Below are 24,741 nucleotides of genomic sequence, written 5' to 3' on the forward strand. Positions count from 1 at the left end.
GGATTTGGGGAGGTGAATATCTAATCAGAGCTGGCTCCAGGGAGAGTGGGAAAGGAAGAATCAGACATGGCAATTCTTTTGAATTTTGCTATATTGGGAAAAAGAAAATGCCATGTTCAAGATGGAGAGAAAAAAAACTTTAAGACAGGTGCATACTTGTAAGTAATGGGAATAACTATTGGAAAAGACAAATGGCAACATTGGAAAATGGAAATTACAGGTATCAATGCCAAGCTGGCATTTGGCCTTGAATAGTAAAAGTGATTCATTCTTAAGGAAGGAAGGAAGGAAGGAAGGAAGGAAGGAAGGAAGGAAGGAAGGAAGGCAGGCAGGCAGGCAGGCAGGCAGGCAGGCAGGCAGGCAGGCAGGCAGGGCTCATGAGCACCAGTGCAAATGGATTAGATTTGATTGTGGTGGAAATGTGGATATGGACATTTTCCTGAATGCTTTTACTTTCTTAGTGAAATAAACATACCAGTCAGCAGTCTGAGGATGGGGAGGGAATATTAAAGACTGAGATGGAGAGATTTGACTAAGTTCAAGAACCAAACTGTTGGTATAATACAATTTAACTTATCAGACACAGAAAAATGTGAGACATAGGAAACAAGGACAAATTTCTGCTGTAAAATGCAACTGGAGGGATGATGGAAATGTCTTCCATTGAGGTAGGGATGCTTGCCTGTGGGAGAACAGGTCTGGGAGCGGAAGAGTTTAATTTTGACATGGAACAGGGAACATCTAGACAGATACGACTGTCTGAAGCTCACGAGAGAAATCTGAGCCTAAGAAATCTGAAGTTCTTCACCTAGTAGTTCTTGTCATCTTCCTACACAAAGACAGATTTTCATGATTGCTATTATGAGACATAATGGGACTTTTGGGTTAAAATCAGACAAGGTCTGAAACAGATTCCAGATGAATGAGAATGTGAATAAGGAAGCAGGAGCTAATCAGGCACCCCTGGAGGGGAACAGTTAAGCGTAGAGCTCTTACCACTTAGCAATGTCCCTGAAACTCAAAATGTGTTACCTAATGCTCTTTCTTCCTTGCTTACTTGGTTAATTCCTACTCACTTTTCTTTACTCAGATGAAGACAGAACTTCCCCAGAAGGCTGTCTCAGAACTTTCAGAGGACAGCTTTCTATAGCACTTGACAAGTGAAACTAGATTTCTTCTATGTATTTTTCAAATAATCCCTTATATACCTTATCATAGCATAAAACATACTGTATTGTAATCACTGGTTTATTTATCTGACTGTCTTACCATACTGAAATAACTTGAAGACAGAACCTTTTCACCTTTATAATAATTATTAGTTAGTAGGAGGCTCAATAAATGTTAAGAAAGAAGAAAAGAACTGAAGTCCTAAACACAATTCTAGAAGATCATAATACCCCAGCTTGAGTCACACACATAGATATTAGACATCAAGCCAGAAAACAGAGAAAAAAAACTCCTTTTTCAACATACATTCTTTTTTCTTTTAGAAAAAGAATATACTATACTTATAAGAAGGACATATCCTTACCTTATAGTAACATACTTTAACTCCTGCCCCATCCCCAAACACTCAAAACTCGAGGAATGATAGAAAGCTTGTATTTAAAAATCAAGTTATTTGTGTGAATCAGTCACTCTTCATTTCCAAATTCCAGTTCCTGTGCTTGGGAGCAGAGTGTGTGGTATTTTTCTGGGCTCAAGGAATAAAGTGACAAGGTGTTCAAGAATTGGTCCAGTGGACAAAGCTTGTCAGGGCAACCTCTTGGCAGCTGCTCCTGTGGAAGAGACATAACTAAGCAGGTTCACTGAGGATCCCATCCTTCTGCTGTCTTCTGCTGAGACCAGCGGTCTGAGAGGCCCCGGCTCAAGCAGTACGTATGTGCACAAATATAACACCCAGGAAGGCTCCACTACCTGGTCCATCTCCAGAATAAAAATACAATCTTCTTATGAAAGGCACTCAAGAAATGTTTGTTGAACTGACTTGGGAAGACACAATGAAAATATATCCCGAGCTGAAAAGGCTAAAGGTCTTATCCCTGGTGAGTGCACCAGTTTGCTCCTTGCACATTAATAATGATAAAGCAGCTAAGACACCAAAGGTGCTGACAATACATTACATCCCAAAGACGTCATTTTTAATTTTCAAAACTGACCTCACAGTCAGGATGTTATAGCTTGGCAGAGATACTCAAGAGCATAGCAGAAGGTGGTAACCCTGCTCCCGGAGGTCTGTAACATAACTGGGACAAGGCCCAAGTCCCACCTTTCTACCATTTGGAAAATTTTGCTGTAGTTCTAGGCCACCGCTGTCAGTCACCCCATAGGACTCAAAGACCTGATTGTGCCAATGAAAATTCCACTGGGCCTATGGAAGGAAACTAAACCAGGTGGGAAGTGTAGGGAGAAGGTGGTGCCTACTTACTACCCTAGCCCAACTCAGAGGTCTTACCTCTCCATGGTAATAGAGCTGCACAAACCATTCCTTAGACTTCTGGTGCTGGTAGAGTTCTATAGTCAGATCAGCAGCAAATGGAGGCCATTTGTGGTCAAAAGTCCCCAGAACCATTAAGAGAGGCATGAGGGTCACATCATGAGTTGCGTAGAGGTACAGCTTTCTGCAAGAAGCAAATAGTTTTCCACAATTCCTTACTCAGGTCTCTGGAGGCCAGAACACTGCCTGTGTCCTTTGAGTAAGAAACACTTACTTCAGAAACTAGATGAGCCCTGGTATGAAACTCCATTGAAACAGATAGTGGGAGAATCATTATACCTGTACCTCACGTTTTCCCAGGAAGGGTCCCACTGCAGCAACTGTCCTTTCCATCCACTCACTCCTTGTGGGGAGTTTCATGGAAGCAATGTGTGGCTAATGCCCTATCCCTCCCTTTCTCTGGATCCTGCAAATGTTCTTCCCACACTCAGCCATGTGACAAGTTTAGTGGGGCAGGCTCTGCTCTTTGTGCTGGAAGCCTGCAGTTTTGGAGAATTAAGTTCATTTCAAAGGAATATGAAAAAACCTATTTGGTCCTCAACTCATTCTCAAAATGGCTCTAATCAGAAATAAAGGTGCCATTTTAAACCTATTTGTGTGATGCCAGTATCTATCTCCGAACAAGGACTAATGCTTTTATTTAATGACCCCCAACCTAAAAGACTAGCATTGGGCTCTGTAGCATTCTTAAATACAAAGGCAGAGAGTTGTGAGGTGGCAAAAGACAACAAGAAGCATATTACCACTGCAGGTATTATAAATGAGAGAAGGGCATTTGTGTGATTTGCTATTATAAATCTTGGATAAAGATCTTGAATGTTTCTGTTTCAACTCAGTGTCCCAGTTCATGAGTTTCTAGCTGTAAGCAATCTGTCTTCTCTTGAGAAGTAAGCCTACAACAGCGCTTCTGCAATTCAGAATGCCGACAAATCATCTGGGAAATCTGCTTCAGTAGGTCAAGTGGGGACATGGGTGACAGTGAAGCTGTTTGTCAAGACCACCCTTTACTTCCCAAATGCCTAGGACACAAACATTTCAAATCCTTAGCCCTAACTTGCAGCTCCAGGCTACACAAAAGCAGTAATGAGTCCATTCCAGGAAACTTAGCCACTAAGTGAGGCTCTGTCTCAAAAATGAAAAGGGCTGGATATGTAACTCAGGGCGAAGGCCTTGAGTTAAACCCCCAAAATTGCCCCACTACCCACTAAAAAGTAGTAGTGGAAGCTCATAAGACATTTCCAACATTTGAAAAAATGCTTTATGGATATCACATTGTAACAATTACACTTGATATTGCCAAAAGATTGGTAGAATACACTTCTGAGATGCATCATGGAGGTGTGGCCTTGGTGGTCTACATCTGATCCCTGGCTCTTTCCTCTCTGGCATGTTCCCTTGCTCTGATTCTCTGCTGCCATGACATTTCTGCCTTGAAGCCTGCCAACCATGACTGAATTCCCTTGAAGCCATAAGCCAAATTAAACTCTCTTCCTTTAAACTGTGGGTGTCCCAGTGATGTGGTTAAAACACACACACACACACACACACACACACACACACACACACACACATACTTTCTATACAATGAGTGAAGGTGTTTAATCTATTGAGCAATTATAGAAAAATAAGTTTGGGGCTCTTTTGGCCAAAGTAAAATTTTTAAGACATGGCACAAGAGCTGCAGCAAAACAAAAGCAAAAGGGTATCTCTTTGGGATTTGTGGTACCTTAAACATCTACTGACAGCCTGCCTCCAACCCCAAGAGGTTTCCTCTTTGTAGCCAGAGGGCCCCCAGAGTTGTCATCTGCACAAAGAGTTGCTGTGTCAGATACCTGGTCTTACTAGGTGGAGAGGCGGGTTCTGCAGCCTTCAGTAGGTTGTTTTCCAGGATGTGTAGGAATGGGCCAACTGCCATCTGTAGACCTTCCCTGTGAAAAGTGAACAATCTTTAAGAGTCCGTAGGTGCTCAGCACTAAGTCAATATAGAATGAGTTCTGCTCCATAGGACTTCAAGAGGCCAGTCAGATGGAGCTAAGAAAAGCCAAGGGCAGGAAGGAAAGAAATCAGTCTGAGCTGCCTGTGAACAAAGACTCTAACTACAAAAGCTCCAATCTGCAGATCTGCTATCAACACAGCTGAAATGGAAGGGGCTGGGGGAGCAGGTGAATGGGAACGGGGACAAATTATAAAGAACTAACCCTTGAAGAATAAAAGGACAAAAATGGGAAGGATGTGAGTGATCACTTCCAGAAATTCCACAAGCACAAGTAGAAGGAATAACATTTTAAATTACATTTTTTATGTGCCAGCACTCCTGTTTTTGAGGTTTAGATCATAAAAACATTTCTTATTTGTCTTACTTATTTGACTTAATAATAAGTTCAGCAAAGTGTCCCAGTGTTGGCTCTATAGGTCTACCACTTACATTCTCAGGTTTGTCACTTCACAATAACAAGGTGACTACTGTAAACAGAAGCATGTCCTCTTACGGAAGTGAACAAAGCAAGAAAATCAGGGCTGACAAAAAAAAGAGTGTCATATATTTTTTATCAAAGAAGAAAAAATCCCAAAGTAACAGCTCTCCTAGAACTCTCAAAACTCATTCACTAACAAAAGGAAACAAGTTTGCTATGACCAGTTTCAACTAATCTTTACATGTGTTAACTGGGTAAAACCACCTTCTTTATGGCAAAGAATTTTGAAGCAATGGATAAAGGGTACTAAACCACACTATGTGACATATGCCTTCCAGAAGAATGTATGCAGCCCAACCCAAGTTGGATTGTGAGTTTGTCACCATCTGTCTTTGAAAAAAACACCCATTTTATGAAGGTAGGCTACCTGAATGGAAAAGACAATGTATCAGGAGAAGCAAACTATGGTATGGCCAAATGTGACCTGCCTGCCTGTTTTTGTAAGTTCAATTTTACTAGAACACAACTGTGCCCATTCGTTGGCATGTCTATAATTGTTTCACGTTACAAGGGCAGTAGCTGCAAGTAGGACGAGTAGCTGCAAGAGATATAACATGCCTTGTAAAACCTAAACTATTAATTGAATGTGTGTGTGTGAACTGGTGAGAGAGAGGGCAATTAGTGCCAGTTTGGGTCTGGTACAATTGTGTTACAGGGAAGCTAGCAAGTCCTAGGGAGTGGTACCAAGTTGAGTGGCTTGGCTGGAATCTCCTGGATGCCCAAGGCTAGTGCATAAGGGGCCATGCTGATTCTGAGTCAATGTAGTCAGGGGTTCTAGCTCTAATGCAACAGATGGCTCAAATTCTTGAAATGTGAAATATTCTCCTCAACATTCACACCCTGTCTTTTGCAGAACTATTCTTTTTCTCATCTCCCTGCTCTACCAATTCACCTATTGTGAGTACAAGCTGAGTAAGTTTATCATCAGAAAAAGTTAGCTTCTGAAATTTGGTAACAGAAAAACCTTCCATTTTATTAGAAAACAGGCTTTCTAGAAAGACAGCCTTAGGTACTGGGAAGACTAAGCAAACATACCACTGCTGTCCAGGGGTCTGGATTCAAGTTCTGGCTCAACCACCTTTTAGCTGACCCAACAAGGTAATCTAGGCCCCAATTTCCTTACTTACAAAGACAAGGATAACTTGACCTATTGTAACGAGAATGTAAAACTGGTTCATAATTTGTAATATGCATAAAGTAAAAAAATTACAGCTCCCCTACCCAAATACTTTGAATTTTAAAGCAAAAGGAAAAAGTGAGTGATTAGTGACTCATTGTTCTGTGTAGTAGGAAATGAAAGCACTAGGTCACCAGCCCCAACGCAGAAATACAAGGACTAAGGCTTGCAGTATGGGGTCATTTCAGTCTCTTCACAGTGATGCCACTGGCAGGTGTGAGAGAACTTAATGAACCCTTTATTCTCTCACACTTGGAGGCCTGACTGAGCATAATGTGCCAGTAGCTACCAGGTCCCTTACCTGTCTTCCTGTTGCAGGACGTACAAGGCTGTGTCCACAGCTCTCTGTTCAATCACCTGTGCAAATCTCTTCAGCATGGGGCAGCTGGGCAGATTGTGTACCTGAAAGGACCACAGGCAGTTTTAGAAATAAGGCAGCCAACCAGCTTCCACGGAGCCTGCCAGGACCTGTCTCCTGGGAGGGCCCACACAGCACAGAAATTGTGTCCCCAACGCCCACCTAAAGCTATGTATTCCTTGATTTCTGAAGGCCTAGAATTTAAAGAATTCTTTTTCTGCCCCTTCTGATGTTCCTATCAACTTTGAAATTTAGTTTAACTTTCTTTCCTGTACTGGAATTGAATCCCCCTTATATGCTAGGTAAGTGCTCTCCTACTGAATCACACTCCTGGCTCCCAAAATTGTATTTTTAAGTTTATTTATACATACAAAAAAAGGTACATTTATACCTTTTGGGCCTTCTGTCATTTTCATAAAACAAGGAAAGAGGATCTTATATCACTTTCAGGCATCCAGCTTTTGAATCTAGAGATGTATTTTTCATTGTGTAATTTTTCTTTTTTCTTTTTTTTTTTTTTTTGAGACAGGGTCTTCCTGTCTTGGGCTCACTATGTATCCTAGACTGGCCTCAAACTTGCGACAATCTTCCTGTCTCAGCCTCCTGAGTACTGGAATTATAGGTGTACACCACCATACCTGGCTTTACTGTGTAATTTTTATATACCGATTGCATAATTTTTGTGGCTAATTTAGTCTAAGGAAAACAGTCATAAGATTAACCAGATTTTTATAAATATCTCAAGATTTCCAAATATGCTAATATGTATATTGACTCTATAAAAAAATGACACAATGAAGAATTCCAAAATGTTTATAACTAAAAGATGCTAAATGTAAATTTTACATGTAAAGATTTACTATCCTTTTTCTATAATAATCCTCACTACACATCCACTCTATCCCAAAGACTGCCCTATGAAAGATACATACATACGTCTCAGCATTATAAGGATCATGCTTTGAGAAACTGATCTGGAGTTAAATGTCTGTGCTCCTGAGTGAGGAGTCCTCCCTGATTGTTTCTATCCCTCCCTGATTGCTCTAGGCCCCTCCATCCCCAAGTCCACTCCATCTGCAAGTCCTATCTGCAAACCAGTGAGCCTCCACTCAGTTCTCAGTCAGCAGACAGCCCTCTCAGGCGCCTACCGCATAGCCCCCAACCTTGGGGAAAACAGGGATCTCACCTGCTCAGCAACCACATTGTCTAGGAGAATGAGGAAGTCCACTTCATCACTACTGTCAGAGCCCATCTCTTCTTTCACCTTCTTCAAATCCTCTGAGATCCCTGGCTGCAAAGCAGCAGCCTCCCTTCGGCCTCTGTTGAAAAAAATAAAAGGAACCCCTAAAATAGTATGATGACCAACTGTTGGCACTATGCTGTGTTCAACACTTGAGATCTCATTTAATTTTCACAACCCAATGTCATGAGCTGTATTATTCCCATTGAAAAGATGAGTAAAGTGAGGCTCAAAAATGTCAAATGACTTTTAAAAGTAAATTAGCATGAATCAGTGTTAGCATAAAAGATTAGACTTTCTGAATCCTATATCTATCTTAAAACAACATTCTCTTTCTTCTACGGAACAGATATTACAGTCTTAGTATAGCCCAGAAATACCTGAGGCCCAAAAACGTGACCAATCCACCCTACACCACGGCATCTTGGTAAAGAGAAGGGAAGGCGGTGTCTTCTCATGCTTGTGCATTTGGACTTGCAAGTAGACAACCAGCTTAATCATCTTATTTTACCTGCCAGTTTTCTCATCTGGTCCACTCTACAGTCCAGAGTTGTAGGAATAATGTTTTGTAAAGCAAAGCCCAGTTCACGACATGCCATCCTCTCTCCAACTAGAATGGCTTGACCCAAACATGGGTAAACCCAGGCAGGGTCCTGTGTAAGCAGTCTGCCAGCAGAGGTGGGAAAAGGCTGTTCCCCTTGGTGAGGGAAAGCCTCAGGGCAGTTACCTGGTTCTCTGCCTCAAGCCCCAGCAGTTCTGGTAGTTGGGGTACAGGACTTCAGAGCTTGCCTCATCAGTGTGGATGATGATGGATCCTAAAGGAAGGACGTTCAGGCAGGAAGAAGCTTAAACTTTTTGTTCCTAGCAACCCCACTCTGTACTACTTCTCTTTGTCTATGGACAGAGGGCTCCAACAGGCAGATCACAAAGATACTCCGTAAGGATACTCAATGCCTTCAACACACCCTGGCTCTGCTACCAGGTGCGCTCCGATAGCCTGAGCACTGGAGAGTGCTTGTTCTCTATTTCATATGCCTTCTAGTGGGCCACAAGTGGACTGGAGCAGATAGAGACCAAGATAAGACTGGTATTTCCCTCCCCATTCCAAAGCACCCCTGCCTTGAAGCACTATCAGCACTTGGGGGTTCTCACAAATAGGCTGTTCCCAACTTGATCAGAACAAGATTATTTTCTTGCTTCCCAAAGATCAACCCCCCATAGGGCAGTATGGTGACTTATCAAACGACACCTGAAAAAGGGAGCCACAAGATCACAAATAATCTCAAACTAGGACTGCCCAAACCCAGTTCCTGCGCAAAATAAAAGGCAACCTTCCAGATAAACTGCTAGGAACCAATGATTAGACTATAACGATGTTTCTTATATAGAGATACTGCCCTTATTCCCTCTCAGTGAACAAAGACGTCCTGATATCTTCCCATGTTCTGCTCTGTGCCTATGGCATATTCTATCCACATAGTTCAGGGCTCATCGCAAAAGAAAGAGCTCCCATCAGCAGCGATTTGAAATTCATTGAGTCCAATCTATGGAGTAATTAGGTCAATCTAAGCTCCCAAAAGCAATTTAATTCCAAAGCAAATTACTGATAGTAAGAGTCCCAGGACTCTAAAAGTAGCTACGGTAATTTATGAGAATATCAGAATTCAGATATCCTTTATTGGTCTGAACGGAAGAAAATCAGGCTGAAAGTTAATGGAGTTAAGACTCGAATCTACAACAAGTAGGCTGCTGTGGGAAGTCACTTCTCTCCTTTAGGGCTCATCCATAAATCAAAAGATAGGACTACATCAGCGATTTTCAACAATTTAATGCAGTGGAATGTCCTCTACCATCACATAAAGCAAGAAAAAGTGAAATATGCAATATAGGAGGATCTGTAAAGAAAGCATTGGGAGCTCTTCAAAGGGGTTGTAGGAAAGAAAAGTGGACAGAACATGCAAGTAGACTATACTATGGATCCCAGTACCACTCCCTCCCCCACCAAAATGATGCAGGGGTTCTGCAAAACATATGAAATCAAAGAGACCAAACAATCAGAGCCTTTCTCCAAATACACATGCTCTCACAGAAGCAGCCATGCATAAAGGTAAAGAGCATGGATTCTGAATCCAGAATATCAAGAGTCTCAATTCCACCTACACTACCAGTTTTGTGTGCCTGAGCAAGTCACTTAGGCTCTCTTTGTCTTGGTCCTCTCATCTGTAAAAGGGGATAACAGTACCTACCTCACAGTATTATCACTGGAGTTAAACAGTATTTGTAAAGTTCTTAAAACAATGTTTGATATATACTGAATCCTTTTAGAGTAGTAACTATGATTATAACACTATTAATCTTCAGTATTTTATCTGGGGTCTGCTATTGGTATCAGAATATTACAACTATAGTTTATGGTAAATAAGACACACTTGAGCAGACACTGAAATGAATACTGAATAAATGACTAACCAAACAGGCAAACTAACCATTACCAGCTTCCCCCACAGCCTGATTTTCTATAGTTTATACATGGACTCTCCAGCACTTCTCTACTCCTAAAGCAGCACCCAAAGTTGTGCCACTTCCATTAATGGTGGCACTTTCTGAAGTTCTTTGGGTCCTAAACAAGGCACTGTTATTCCAACAGCCCTACCAGAAACCAGGATACCATTTTTTTATCGGAAGAAACAGGAGGCTGCCCTTGTCCCCTACTGCAAGTGACCAATGAAAATGTCCCAACATCTTCTTATGTTCTGCTCTGTGTCTATGGCAGGCTCTTTCTACACAGTTCGGGCCTCATAGCAAAAGAAACTGCTCCCATCAGCAATGATTTGGATTTTGCCAAGTCTAAAACATGGAGTAATTAAGTCAGTCTAAGCTCCATAGTTACTATTATTCTAACATTGAAAGGAATCAGTATGTACCAATATTGTTTTAAGAACTTTACAAATATTGTTTAATTGGTCTACAATCCATGTGTACATAAAGAGGCCACCATCTTTTTCCCTCAGCCACATGTTTGGTGTTTCTGGAAAGAGGACATTTCCTTTTTTGAAGTTGAGCAAGTGAAGAACATCCAGAAGATGAGGCACTGTGGAATATTCATAAGCTCATAGGCTCCCAAGAAGTAATAGACGGTTCACCCTGTCTGCTTTACGTTAGCTAGAAATACACTGTGTTAAGCAGCCAACTTCAGCCAGAATTAACACCAGTTCCCAATCCAGTGAAAGACGAGGAGAGCCTCTGCTGGTTTGAAGGTTACATTATTTTACATATTTTTAAAAGTTCAGTGGAAATTTTGTTTCTATTTGAGCTACTATTGAAAGAAGCTACAATAAAATAAGAAGTTTTGCTTTATGATACCATTTAGTATTTTAGTAAGGTTGGGGTAATCTGAAATCCAGATCAGTAATAAAATGTGAATTTGAATCAATTACAAATGACAAAATATAGGTTCATTTGATAGCCAAAAGTTCTCAAACATAGAAAGTAAGAAATGCAGCCACTGGTGGTCAAAAATTTGGGAATCATTAACTGCAATCACTCACTGGTTGAATACATCAAAACCCAAACTTGATAGACTTCCTCACCGAAGAAAGCCAACAGAATATTGCCAAAACCATCTGGATCATGCTATGGATTACTACCAGTATCAGAGTAGGAGCAACTAAGGGTCCCAACTAAGGGTCCCCCTGCCATCCTATATTGTCAGCAGTGTTTCAGTACTATTCGTGAAACCTGGATAGGGTTAACTTTTGCAACTTACATAGAAGCCTGAAAAGTTAGGAGCCCCAGGTACATGAGGTCAGGTGGCTAGGGAAGCACAAGGCTAGACTGGGAAGGACCTTCTAGAATAAGTGCATCTGTGAGTCACATGTGTAGGAAAAGAAAGGTCAAAGGAACAGGCACCAAGGATGAGGGGTGTTTTGGAAGTGAAAACAAAGAACTGCTCGAGAACAAGGACTGACTTTTAGACCTCAAACACAAACCTTCTTTATCACGCTGAAAAAGGCCAGCCAGCAAACAACGAGTAGACTCCAGATTCCGATACATGTTAGTGGAACGAATACTGGAAAAAAAATGAAAAAGCAGAGATGCTCATAAAAGGAAAACCCAATTACATAAGTTCTACCTCATTCTGCTAAACAGCTGGGAATCCTTCAAGATCAAATGAGTGTGATGGGACTAGAAAGAATGCTTGATTTCCCTCAGGATGGTGGGACTCAATGATCAATGAATGTGATCTCCAGTGACCACAGGATCCTATGACATAAGAGGAACTTCATCATGGCAAAGTGTCTCCCACAGAATTTGATACTTCTGTGGGATCTGTATAGATATGCTCACACTCAAGACCTTAGATCAGGTACAGCATCTCTTCTGGCGACTTACAAGACCTCCTGGGGTTTGAAGGATGGTGAAAGAAAGGGGATGGTGTCCACATATTTCTTCCTCAGTCTCTCTCCCAAGGCAAACATCTGCTCCATGCCCACCTTTGTCAGCTGCCCAGCAAACATGCCCCCCTGAAGTGGGGAAGAAAGGAGAACAATGAAACACCTGACAGCCTGCTGAGCTCAGCCCATGGAGAAACACTGACATTCTGCAGTGGGCCTCCCAGGATAGAAAAGTATTGCTCACCTTCAGGGTGGTCTTGCGGTAGAGAGAGTCATAAGAAGAATGTGGCTTGGGACCACCAGCTAAATTGGTGACTGTGTAATCAAACTGAGTTTGAGGAGGGACCTCTAATAGTTGGGGGCTCCATTCTACCTGTTGTGACCATAAAAAAGCATATTTTTAACAAAGGTTCTTGAAACAGCATTAACAGCCAGCAGCCCTATAATGTTCCCATGGAAAGAAAGGAAAGAATTTTACTCTCAATCAAAGGAAGAAATGATCATGATTTACTATTCTGGTTGTCCTGAGCTCATGTCCTGTTATTGCTACTTAAATTCTCATCTCTGAGTGGCTTCTCTAGTTCTAAGCTCACACTGAAGCACAAGGGAGGAATAATGGAATATCCAGCACACAAACACCTAAGTGAATGAAGGCAATATGATCTCAGAGACCATGTTTATAAACATTTCTAAGGAATTAATCTGCAAGTTTCCATGCTTGGAATCCCCTGCTTAGGACTCTGTTTAATATCCTTTCTTGCTACCATATACCTTTCTCTTCTCATCTGATTTCTGAAACAAGCATATCTTATCCAAAGATATTGCTTCTTCCTCATCTCCCTGTATACCACACAATCTGGTCCCTGTCCCAACTGTAATGTAATGGCTTTTAAAACATCACAAATGGAAAAATCAATCAATCAATCAATCATTACAGGGAGCCACAGATCTCATAGTTCCAATTACCCATAAAATTCTTAACACTCACTGAGTCAGATGTGATGACTTCAATTTTAAAAACAAGCTTTTTTTCCCCCTCTAGTCCTATACACCTTTTCCTCTTCCCAACTAATTATGTCTCTCTCAATGCAATAATTCTCCTAGGTCTGAAAATTCAAACCTCTGATTCCCTGCTTTTCCATGATTCCTGTGTCAAGCTCTATTGATTTACTGGCTAGCAAAAAAGTTCCTAGCAATGGCCCTTCTACTATCTTATTATCAGAATATAAACTTTATTACTCCATACAAAAGACACCTTAGTCCTTCTTCCCAGTTCTGATCCTCTAATTCCTCTGGGTAACCCTTCAAGGCCTCACAGCTGTATGATGGCTCAGTTTCTTCAGCCTCTTCCTCACCACTTCATCGTTGTCCCCTACACTTATTCTCAAGAAACACAACTTTAATTCCCTTAGTACCAGTCTCACATCTCCTCTCTTTTTTCAAAGTTATTTCCTCTGCCTGGAAAATTTTCTTCTTTTATCTGCAAAGACTCTCGTTCCTTCCATAAAACTCAGCAAGCCCTGACCATGGCCTGACCTTACACGGTAACCTCAGTGACTTTCTGTGGGAGTTTTTACCAAAATGTTCTAGAAGTCCTCTACTGGTTTGTCCTGTTCGACAGACTTAGCTTCCTGAGAAGGGACTAGGTCATCTATGGACCCCTATGTTCTAGATGCCTTAAAAGAACTTGGTATTTCACAGGTTCAATTAATAGTTCTGACAACTTGCTGAATCCTGTGGAAGATATCAAGCCTGAGATAACTTTTCCTGGCTTTTCCAGGTCTTCTTTTCAGTAGAGGAAGCAAACTATGAATATAAATGATAGCAATGCCTAGATATATGCCATAAGAAGCCAGATAAAGGCCATTATAGTTCAAAGGCAAGATAGACCTTTTCTTTTGGCTAGAAATTCAGGAAAAGTTTCATGGGAGGAATGGCATTTGAAAGGAATAGGACTTAGACATGCACAAACTTGAAGTTGTAAGAAATAGGTAAGGACAGCCTGAGAAAGGTAGAGATGGTAAAGAATTACAGCAAAGAGGTGGTTTAGTTCCCTAACATGGGAAAGACTTTCAAATTTTTTAATTAGCAATTACCAAGTAAGGTTAATTTTAGATTTGTACATATAAAGGCAAAGTTTCTCTAGTTCAAGTAGGAATAAGCAGAGCTTCAGCCATTCAGCACCACTGTGGCCCATGGTTCCAAAGACTAGTTAGAAAGCTGGCAGTACACACATATTACAACTGTATGGCAGTGTAATGGAGGCATAGAGGAAGAATGATTACTTGGAGATGAGACTTAGCTCAATCACCAAGACCAAAATCACTAACTCAACTGAGATCACCCAGTGTAAGGGTGACTCCCAGGAGAAGCCCTGAAGCAAGAATTCTATGGCTTTTATTTAGAATATCATTCAGTGTAAGTGAAAAAAGTGAAAGGAAAGCAGCTTGGGCAAGGTGCTCTTACAAGGCAAGGCAGTTTTTCTTGTGGAAACAGGGAGCGCAATGGTTGGACACAACATGCTGAACTCTAACCTTCTTGTTGTTTAATCATTCATTTCTCATAGAGCCTGTGTGCTTTTGCCCCAGAGGTTAACCATTCACTCCTCGGTCAAGTCCACCACACAAATGGAATGGAAAGACCAGAAGCAAAAAAGCAAATTTTACCATGCCTGCAATAATGTACATAAATAGCTAAGGTTTTGTCTAAGGCAGAAGAAACAAAGACGCAGATACAAGATATCTATGTTAGTTTTGATGCTTAAGTAAACAAAAGCTTTATTTGGCAGATGGGTTGGTCACTAAACAAAGAGGAATAAAGAAAAAAACCAGTGTGATTTTCAGTCTGTGTGCCTAATGTGGATAATGAAACCATTTTTTGACTAACATTAAGTCAAAGACAGAAGAACTTCTAGAAAGCTGAGTTCAGTTCTGGTCATTTTAAGTTTGAGATAGCTCTTTGTATTCCCAGTACTCTCTGGCTCTGCATATTCCCATAATTAAAATCTGTTTTGCCCCTCTGCTTTATCATGTTGTAAACTCCTTTAAAGCCAAGATTAAATTATCCTTCTTGGTAAATCCACTATCTAGCACAGGCTAGACAGGCTACAGGGCCATTTAGCCGCACCGAGGAATCTCTTCTTAGGTAGGATCTTTGATGTTTCCCAGGGTACAATTTCCAAAGTTCATCACGTCAAGTTCCCAGTACGCATTTTCAGATGTCAAGAATAGACAACATATCAGTCTCACATACAGTTTACCTCCATCCCACCCAATACACATAATCACATTGTCACTCCTGCTCTTCAGCTTTCAAATTAGTGGGAAGGTCTAACTTAATAATTTTGTTTTATTTACAGCCCATCTTCAAAAAGGAAGAAAGTACAAGGACAAAACTGAATACAATGGTAACTTTATTTAAAAATGCACACCACAAGGATCCAAATACTTATCACAGGTGGGCCACAGCTTTGGCACTAAGCCTTCTAATGCTAACAGACAAATGTCTCCCGAGGGTCCTCATAAAGAAGACAGAATAATAGAATGAACATCTTTCCAGTACTCACTGCAGTGAGTTCTGCGGGACTATTTCTCCCAGTTCCTTCAACACTGAGGTATATTGTACTGAAGGCAATTCTGTACTGGGAATCAAGAATCTTCATTTTAGGTAAAAGAAAGAAATCTACATAAAAAATTTCCAGGTATAGATTTTAGAATAAAGTGATGATTTTAAACTTGGCTATCCAGTAGCATCATTAAGAAAATTTATAAAGTTACTTATGTTTGAGCCCCATTTTGGACTAATTATATTGGCTAGTCATAGAGCTCGAGTCTCAACTTTCTCGTACTGTAGCGTCCAGATAATTTTAAAGTTTCACCCCAGAAATTTTTATGTTTGGATACTCTCAGCCAATTAAGTCAGACTTTCTGGGAGGAACATTCAGGTGTCAGTAATTTTGTCTGATTGTTTATGAGACAAGGTCTCACTATGTAGTTTAGGCTGGCCTCAAATTAGCAATGATTGTTCTGCTTCAGCCTCCCAAGGGCTGGGATTACAGGTATCTGCCACCATGCTCACTAAGCATTAGTGTTTTTTAAACTTCCCCAGTTGAGTTCAATGTGTTTCCAAGGTTAAGAACCATCAATCCAGAGGAATGGATGGACTGACTGATACAACCTTATTGCAGTGCTTCCTAGATAACACTTTTCTCAGCTTACCTCTGGATAGTTTTAACTCAAAAACCCAAAAGGGTGCTGTACTTATTATAACTTGTTCTTTTCCTGTAAAACTTGTGTAATTGCCAGTTAAGCTGCAACCTTGTAACATACCCACCATGTAACCCCCTCCCTACCTCCCTGGTTCCTGTAACTGCTCCTTAGGCCTCCCTGGTTCCTTTTATGGGGTCAAACTGATCCTAAGACCCTCACCCCTTCCCTTGGGGCTTGCTACTTAAAACTCCCTGCAGCCCTGGCTCCAGTGCACACTTTCCTGGCTGCTCTTTTGGGACAGTGTTGCCACTGAACTCGGCTAATAAAGCGCTTTTTTTTTTTTTTTTTTACTTTTTTAGAGTCCGTGATTTTTCTGCCCATATCAGATAGGAACAAAGCAATACAACATTATGTTGCCCGGATCATCTACCCACAAATAAAAACCAAAGTGCCTTAACTATGGATATGGAGTACACTCAACTCTATAAAAATAAAAACCTCCCTGGTGGGGGCAACCTTGCCACTGTCCAGAGGTCGGCTCTGGGAAAGCTGAAAGCAGGATCAATTTTTCTTTTGAAAATATACTTGGACCTACTCTATTGATCAGAAACATGGTTGATCAAATTTCATAATTTTATTTCCAAAGCATAATCTTTCAGCAAGACAGGTTAAGTCAACAGCTGTTCAAGTCACAAGAAACAACAAAACACATAGTTCTAAATGGTGCTACTCTAAAGATTCATGAGATAACTGAATGACTGGGCATATATGTTTCATCTATAGACCAGTTAGAAATCAGGAAACATGTATCAAACCAACTCTACTTTCAGAATTGTTGCCAGGCAGTCTCATCTGACTAAAATAAATGACCAAACCAGAAAGATTAGAAAATCCCAAAAACCCTGTCCATCAAATTGGATACTAAAGAAAAAAAGATCTGAGATATCCAGAAACAAGTTACAGAAAGCTGATGACATTCACTAAAAGCCTAAATTCAAAGAGAATTGATTCCATTCCTGGCTTTCATATATGAAAGCTAAAATGCTTAAAGAATCTGCCTACAGTCTTCAGTGTATGAGCGGGCAAGAGAGGTATATGTGCCTTCTCTCGTCGCAAAGCGAGGCTATGGAATCAGATGTTCCATTTTTTGTAGCTGTGCAGACAGAAAATGAATGAAGCTGGTATGCTAAGTAAAAGCCACCCCTTTCACCATAAAAACAGAAGATACCTATCACACCCCACTGACTCAGAAAAAAATCTGTAAAAGAACCTAAATCTTTCTCTAGGGCCTTTAGGGGTCAGGTATACCACACAGACTTATACTAGACCCAGCACAAATCCAGGTGTAGACAGGCAAATTTTTATTCTCTGTTACCACCAATAACTTTGTTTTTAATATGAATATAATATATATTCCAATATATGACTTCCCAGCCCTCTGTCATAAGAATAAATGGTGATGAATGAGAGCAGGAAGTACATAAGAAATGGGCTACTCTAAGGTAAAAAGCAGGTAAGAAGCAGGAACCGTGGCACATGCCTCTGGAGGATGAGATCATAGGATCCGGAGTTAAAGCCCAGCCTGGGCAATTTAACCGACTTAGTAAGACCCTGTCTTCAAGCAAAAAGTAAAAAAGGCTGGGATTGTAGCTCAGTGTAAAGTCCTTGAGTTCAATCCTAGCTTAAAAAAAAAAAAAAAGAAAAAGAAAAAAAAGAATGAGAAAACGATTGTATCTTACATCTGAATGTTCCCCCAAAGCCTCAGAGGTGGCAGAATCTAGTGTGTGATGCTGGCATTAAGAATGTGTGATTAAAAAATGATTCCATTGATTGGTTTGGCATAGAATTAAGGGGATCCCACCCTAGGTGTGAGTGGATACAATACAAATGACAGAAAGACTTTGTCTCCTGTCACTTGTCACTTGCTGCTTTGCTAGGTTACCTGCTTGCTGCCTTCTGACCAAACTGTTTCTCCTCCACAAAGTCCTTCTCTCATGCCATCACTTTGGGTAATAGGTATTTTGTCTCAGCAACAAGAAAAGTAACTAAAACACCAGGTAAGGGACCAAAAAAAGAACAAAGCATCATAAAGAAGAAGAAAAAAAGAAATTCCAGCTAGAAAGGTCAATCATATGAAGACTAACTAAAAAATGGTCCTAGCGTTAAGTGCCCACAAAAATATATTTATTTGTGAAAGAAGAGCCTTAAATGTTTGATTTCGTATGTGGCCAACTTTAAAAACTGGATTTTCAGTTGTACAATGTGAAGATACAACCCTCACAGTTTTGGAAAAGCAGATATGATAATGAAGAATATACCTAATACCTGTTTGACCTGCTCCAACATCAAGGAAAACTAACCATACAAAAGCACAGCCAGGTAAGTGTGACAGTTGGGGCCTTAGGGATATGTGGTTCTCTATTTCTCTTCACTAAGTCCTTCTGTTACAAGAGGTCACAATCCGGCAGGATAATCATTTAAAGCCAAAACAAAACAAAACAAAACAAAAACAACTAATTATTTTGCTTTAATCAAAATTATCCTGGCCAAAGCAGGCAGATTTTAAGACATCATAGCCCATTTTTACTTAAATTTTAAATTTAAATTTTCCAAAAAGTCCCTTCCATTACAGGTTTAGAATCCTAAAATGCAAACGCACACCACGACACAACACTTGTTACCAAAAAGCGGTCAGGTCAGATCTCAAATGGCTTTTAGCAAACCCTGAGCTGTTCCCTGTAAATCGACATCTGTCTGTTATCACCGTTTCAAAGGTCCTGGCAATTCTGACAACCACCAAAAGTCATACAAAAGCGCACTGCAGTCCTGTACAAGTTCACCCAGACATTTTCAGGAAATGCTGAATTTCTGATTCCACCAGACATTTGCTGAATTAGAATATACATTGTACCAATATCTCCAGGCGACTCCTTTGGACCTTAAGAAGGCCAGCTATGGGATGAAACAAAATTTTGGACCCTTCTACCTTGGAGGGTCCCCGCACTGGCCGCTGAGGGAAGTAAAGAAGAGAGAGCAAGGACCCAAACCGACCCCTTTCCACGCAGCAAAAAACTCGCAATTGGGAGATTGGGCAGGCGCCTGGCCCAACCCCCATCCTTCCCACCAGCCTGGCCTCAGCCCAGCCCTCACCTGCTCCTTCAGCGGGAGCGCCTTGAGAGGACTCCGCGCCCCGTGTCGGAACACGACCTGTACCATTTTCAGCTCCAGCAAGCTGCGGTCAATAGGACGCTGGCCGTCGGCTGGCCGCCGCTCCGCCAAAGCTACTCGCTGCCGGTGGAAGAAGTACGCCAGCGAGGTCAGGGCGCCCACCGGGGCCCACACGCGTATGCCGAAGATGCCGGTGATCATGGTGGTAGCTCCTCGTCGCAGCCCTCCGTGGGCGCCGCGAGGTTCAGTGGCCGCTCCCAAGCTCGCGCAAACTGGAGGGAAAGCACAGCCAACCCCTGGAACAAGCACAGACCGCAGCCACTACCAGCCCTGAGAGAGACCCGAAGAAGCGGAGGTGAGGGTACAAAACCGCCCTGGGAGTTTTCACCCGGGACAGAACTGGCCGCTCCCGCTGTGTAGACTGGGCCTGGGGAAGCTCAGTTTAGTTTTGGTTCTCTAGGAAATCTTAAACTTAGGTTTCAAATTTGGCACCCACTATTGCAGGAACTAGCCCTGAGTTTCTCGGTACTGAAATCTCTCGAGCAGAACTCCCTTTCTTATAAACCCCAAAGCACCTACCTCCTCACCCTCTCAGAACCAGTCCAAGTGGAACCGCGCAGAGAAGCACGGGAAAGGAGTCCCGTGGTAACTGTCTGACCACAGACTGGAAACTGTGAGAACTACAATTCCCATGAGGCAGCGCGCAGGCGGGGTTTCCCCCCTACCTTCGTAGGCTGTAAGGTCCCCTGCTAGGCCCGCCTCCTGTCTCCTGTCTATCTCCAGGCAGGGAGTCCCAGGACTTCCCTGCGTGGGCTGGGCTGAAGCGGTTCTGTAAATCTGTAAGAAGTGAAGGTTTACTAAGGGAGGGTGACAGGGAAGCACAAGGTTAAGAATAGAACTGGATGGTGAAGAGAAGTAGTTTGGTTGCAGTTTTACAAGTAGAAAACTTTCTTGAAGTCCTGGAAGTGGGATTACTGAAATCAAGAGTAAGGGACACCTACTAAGCGGTTATCACTTGCAAAACTTGGTCCTCAGTCTTTAGGTTTAGTTTACATTTACTATGGATGGTTAAGAAAATTCTCAGGTATGAATCGTCGTAATCACATGGAACTTTAAATTCTCTGCTGTGTTTACTTACATCCGGAATACATGTTTCTTGTGGAAAAAGTCGAGACCTTGCTCAAAAACATTGCTCAAACTGATAAGACAAGCCTTAGCAGTTGTTGGTCTGGTCTCTATTGCATACAGTCATCCCAAGTCTACATTGTCAGAATTTTGCAACAGGATGCAATCTGTACCGGTATGTGATCATTGCAAGGTAAGGGTCAAGTTGTGAAAAAGAGTCTATAAATATATGATTTTGAACCATTTCTTTAATCATTCTCAGTGGTATCTTTAAGTGAAACTTGGACAGAAGAGGACATACTTAATAGAATGCAAATGTCACACCTGAAGTTAAACTTCCTTCATGAACTGGAAGATTCTAAATGTGAATCTTCCCAGCTTGGACTGGTTGCTAAACAGTGAACATTCTTTTTAATCTGTATGAGCTATAGTAGTGGCTTCTCCTGCCAAGGTGTTTGAAATGCGTTGGCAGTTGAGCTCTATAGAAAATCAGAGCAGGTGAGGTTGGGAAAAATGACAGATTCCTTGTCTAGAACAAAGTGCGCCTTGTCTGCATATGTGAAAGAACTCTTGGGGAATCCTGTAAGTATTTTTCATGTGCATACTTCAGTTTAAAAAGAAAACGCAGAGCTTCCCAGAGTTTGAAATGTACTCTGGAGACAAGGAAAGGAGGAAGAAGAACACTTGCAATGTATTTTGACCCTGATTGTACTACCAGGCAGGAATAGCTTGAGAAATAATCCCATTTTTCACCGAATGGTCTTCAGAGAGTTACACTTGATACTATCCAAATCTGAATTGTGAGATTAGACAAGACATAATCATATTCACTGTTTAATTTCCAGTAGTGAGCATAGTGCCTGACTCATAATTAAGTACTCCATAAATTCTTGTCAAATGAAATTATAGGATATGTGTGGTGAAGGGCATTGTCCATTACATTGCTTACTGCTTCCTACAAAAATCTCATCTGTGGAAATATGATTTAGAGCAAAGAATTAACTTTACATCATATTTAAAAATGTGAAACTAAGTTTTCCTTCACTTTTGCCTTGATTTCCAGGAAGGTTGGCATCCAATTTTCAGCTAAGTGATAGGAAGTATTTGGAATTTAATGACCATTATAACTGTGCTCTTTCCCTCCATTGTATTACTCTGGATTAGGAGGGGAAAAGGTCAGTTAGGAAACTGTTGCTACAACCCAGGTGTGAAACATAGGAGGTAGTTAACACAATAGAGTGGATAGATGAGTCAAAGATGTCGCCTAAGTTTCTGGATTGGGTAACTAACAATGCCATTTGTCAGGGAAAATTAAGCAAAAAAAGGAAAGTAACTTTGAAGATATAGATGAAGAGGTATTTGTGTGACACCTAGGTAGAAATGGCCTTTAGACAGTTGGTTATGTAGTCTGGAGCTCAGAATAAGTTTGGGGTAGAAAAACATATGGGGGACTCTTTGGTACATAGTTAATCATTAAAATAGTGGAAATGGATGTTTCTCAGAACACGTGGTAGAATAGAGAAAGAAAAAAGAAAACTCTAGGACAGGTTCCTGAGAAACTACCATATAAAGAAAAGAAAGAGAAAGAGAAACCTGATAATGATCATGCAAAGGAGTGGCTGGGGATAGACAGAAAATAATGACAAGTATGAAGTAAGCCAAAAGAAAAAAAGGTTTTAAGAAGAAGTACTAGACAATGGTATTAATGGAACGAGAAATCAAGCAATATAAGGCCCAAATATCAATAAGATTCAGTAAAAAAGTAATCTCTGATCACTTTAGAGAGTAGCCTCAGTGAAATAATAGGATAGAGACTGAATTGACATGAGTAATGTAGATGTCATCAAGTTTAACTGAGAAGTAGTGATTAATTGAAGTGGTTTGAGGTGTTTGATCCATGAAACTAAGGAAGAATTGTCTTTTGAAAGTGAAGAAGTGATACGCTGTCTCTGTCTGCTACTCACTAGCACACTGCAATGGAAGGGTCACTTAGCCAGTGCGCTTCAGAAGAATTGTAACCAACAAAGAAAGCAACTCGGGTCTCCTGGAAGAAGCAAAAAAGATGGGAACAGGAAGCAACAACAAAAAGTCCCCAGGTCCCAACCCTGAGAACACTGACCCAGGACAGGTAAATACAAAAGAGAACAAGAAGAGCAAACATGCAATATCAGACATAGCGCCAGTGAACATAAAGAGATATATTTGGGACCTCATAGATGAGTTCAAACGTGAAATATTTAGCCAAATAAAGCAAGATATAAGAAAATTAATTAAAGAGATACTAAACACCCCTCAAGCAGACACAGATGGAAGGGAGAAACTCAAACAAAGGAGAGAAGCATTTAATGAAGAATATAAAAAAAACTATAGGATACATGAAGCAGATTCAAAGAGATCAACAGGAAATTAAAAACTATGGAAAGATGGTGAATCAGCTTGAAAGAAACTAAGGATAGATTATCCAAACTGGAGGACAATTTTGCAATGTGGGAGTATGAAAGGGAAAACTTTTTAAAAATAACAAGAAAACAAGCAATAACAATACAAAGGCTAGAAGATGACAAAAGGATCTATAACTTGAGAATAAAGAATGTAAGTGAGGAAGCTGGGATATAAACAAAGGAACTACAAAGATTATTCACAAAAATAATTAAGGAAAACTTCCCAAACATAGGAAAAGAAAATGATATTCTGATTTATGAGGCATACAGAACTCCAGCCACCTACAACCAAAACAGAGCTACACATAACATATAATAATCAAGATCCCAGAAATTCAATATAAGAACAAAATATGAAAAGCTGTTAGAGACAAGAAACAGATAACCTATAGAGGAATGCCCATCAGAATAACGGCAGACTTTTCGACACAAACCATCAAGTCAAGAAGAGCCTGGAGTGAAATATTCCAAGCCCTGTAAGAAAATAACCTCCAGCCCAGATTGATATACCCTGCTAAACTGTCTCTAGAAATTAATGGAGAAACAAGGTGCTTCCAAGACAAAGAGGAACATGGGAAATTCACAACCACCAATCCAAGTCTACAGAGAATCCTGCAAGGCATTCTATAGAGAGAGAAAATTACTAGGATTCCAGGAACAGTGGCAGAGAGGCCTCAATGAATGGAGCAGAAAACAGAATGAAGAAGATAAGCAAACAACTGATGGCAAACAAGAGCATAACAGAAATGAGGCAGAGAAGATGTTAATCAAAACTGATATGATTGATAGTATCAAGTCTGAGAGTATAGGCAACTACACTGAAGATGACAAGACTATGATACACATTCTAGTTTGATAACTGCTGGTTTTTGAAGTTCTGTACAATAACAAAGTTGTGTTTTTATTAATACTGTTATGTACTGATATATTCAAATATACTATGTCTGATGATATAGCCAGTTCTATTGGAGATAACAAGAGACAACCTAGGAACCATGGTAGAACTCTTTGTACAGTGGTCTTACATTTTTATTTTGTTTCATGTGTTTATAGGAATATGTTTTGTTTTGTCTTGCTTTGTTTTGTTTCTCCCTCTAATATAGAAAGGATAGAAATACATGTTAAGACTCATGCATGTGTATAATCTATAAACAGTTTATGAGAACTGATCTTATGACACATGATGAAATGAACAGATACTTTGAAGAAAAAGAGACACTAAAGTACCCAGTGCTGATCCTGGAGTGTCATAATGTGAAACCCAGCAATAGTACTATGCTTTGTTCAGAGTGATATTAGCCTGCTTGGGTTTATTCAATATCAATATAATTGAGGATATGGATAACTGCATGTATGTTTAAGTGTATAGGGTTGATAACCATATTTCTAAGTTTTTGTTGGATAGTTGAACAGAACTGGTTGCAATCTCACTGTTTGAATCCCCACTTTATATACTCCACTTTAGTATCTTGAATAACTATTTGTAAGAAGACAATCTGTAATAATCAACTAGTGATTTCTTACTGTATTTTTTCTTTGAAATTATGTATCATTTGTACCCATTTTCTGTTTTGTTTAGTCTTTCTTTAAATTAAGTTTTTTTAAAAAGGCACTATGGTACCCAGCGCTGATCACAGAGTATCATGATGTAAAATC

General features: G+C 40.6%; 1 protein-coding gene and 1 long non-coding RNA gene across 3 annotated transcripts; one reads left to right on the forward strand and one right to left on the reverse strand.

Annotated features, from left to right (window-relative positions):
• Window positions 1–1,591: 1,591 nt before the first annotated feature.
• Acp6 (acid phosphatase 6, lysophosphatidic) lies at window positions 1,592–20,219 on the reverse strand. 2 transcript variants are annotated; one of them, XM_005007902.4, is made up of 11 exons: window positions 20,099–20,219; window positions 19,502–19,791; window positions 12,388–12,516; window positions 12,142–12,272; window positions 11,739–11,818; window positions 8,477–8,564; window positions 7,696–7,828; window positions 6,453–6,553; window positions 4,333–4,428; window positions 2,459–2,624; window positions 1,592–1,781 (listed from the first exon to the last, which is right to left on the reverse strand). In XM_005007902.4, the coding sequence occupies exons 2-11, from the start codon at window positions 19,718–19,720 to the stop codon at window positions 1,638–1,640; spliced, it is 1,287 nt and encodes a 428-aa protein (XP_005007959.1). In that variant the 5' UTR covers window positions 19,721–19,791; window positions 20,099–20,219; the 3' UTR covers window positions 1,592–1,637. The 2 variants fall into 2 exon arrangements, with proteins under 2 accessions (XP_005007959.1, XP_003479328.1); XM_003479280.4 differs by having other exon boundaries at window positions 19,502–19,849; window positions 20,099–20,115.
• LOC134477733 (uncharacterized) lies at window positions 19,848–24,741 on the forward strand. The gene is made up of 2 exons (XR_010049925.1): window positions 19,848–20,837; window positions 22,612–24,741. It is a non-coding gene; the product is annotated as an uncharacterized LOC134477733 (long non-coding RNA).

This window comes from Cavia porcellus, unplaced genomic scaffold (assembly GCF_034190915.1).
Source record: "Cavia porcellus strain 051 isolate PalLab524CR breed Dunkin Hartley unplaced genomic scaffold, mCavPor4.1 scaffold_1, whole genome shotgun sequence".
NCBI classification, from domain to species: Eukaryota; Metazoa; Chordata; class Mammalia; order Rodentia; family Caviidae; genus Cavia; species Cavia porcellus.

What these genes read in the sequence shown, in the direction of transcription:
- Acp6 (XM_005007902.4), bottom strand. Translation starts at nt 19,720, where the DNA reads ATGATCACCGGCATCTTCGGCATACGCGTGTGGGCCCCGGTGGGCGCC. An exon ending in GGCTTGAGGCAGAGAACCAG is followed by an intron (nt 7,829 to 8,476) that starts GTAACTGCCCTG and finishes TTTTTTCAACAG; the next exon opens with AGGCCGAAGGGAGGCTGCTG. An exon ending in ACAATGTGGTTGCTGAGCAG is followed by an intron (nt 6,554 to 7,695) that starts GTGAGATCCCTG and finishes TGGTCCTTTCAG; the next exon opens with GTACACAATCTGCCCAGCTG.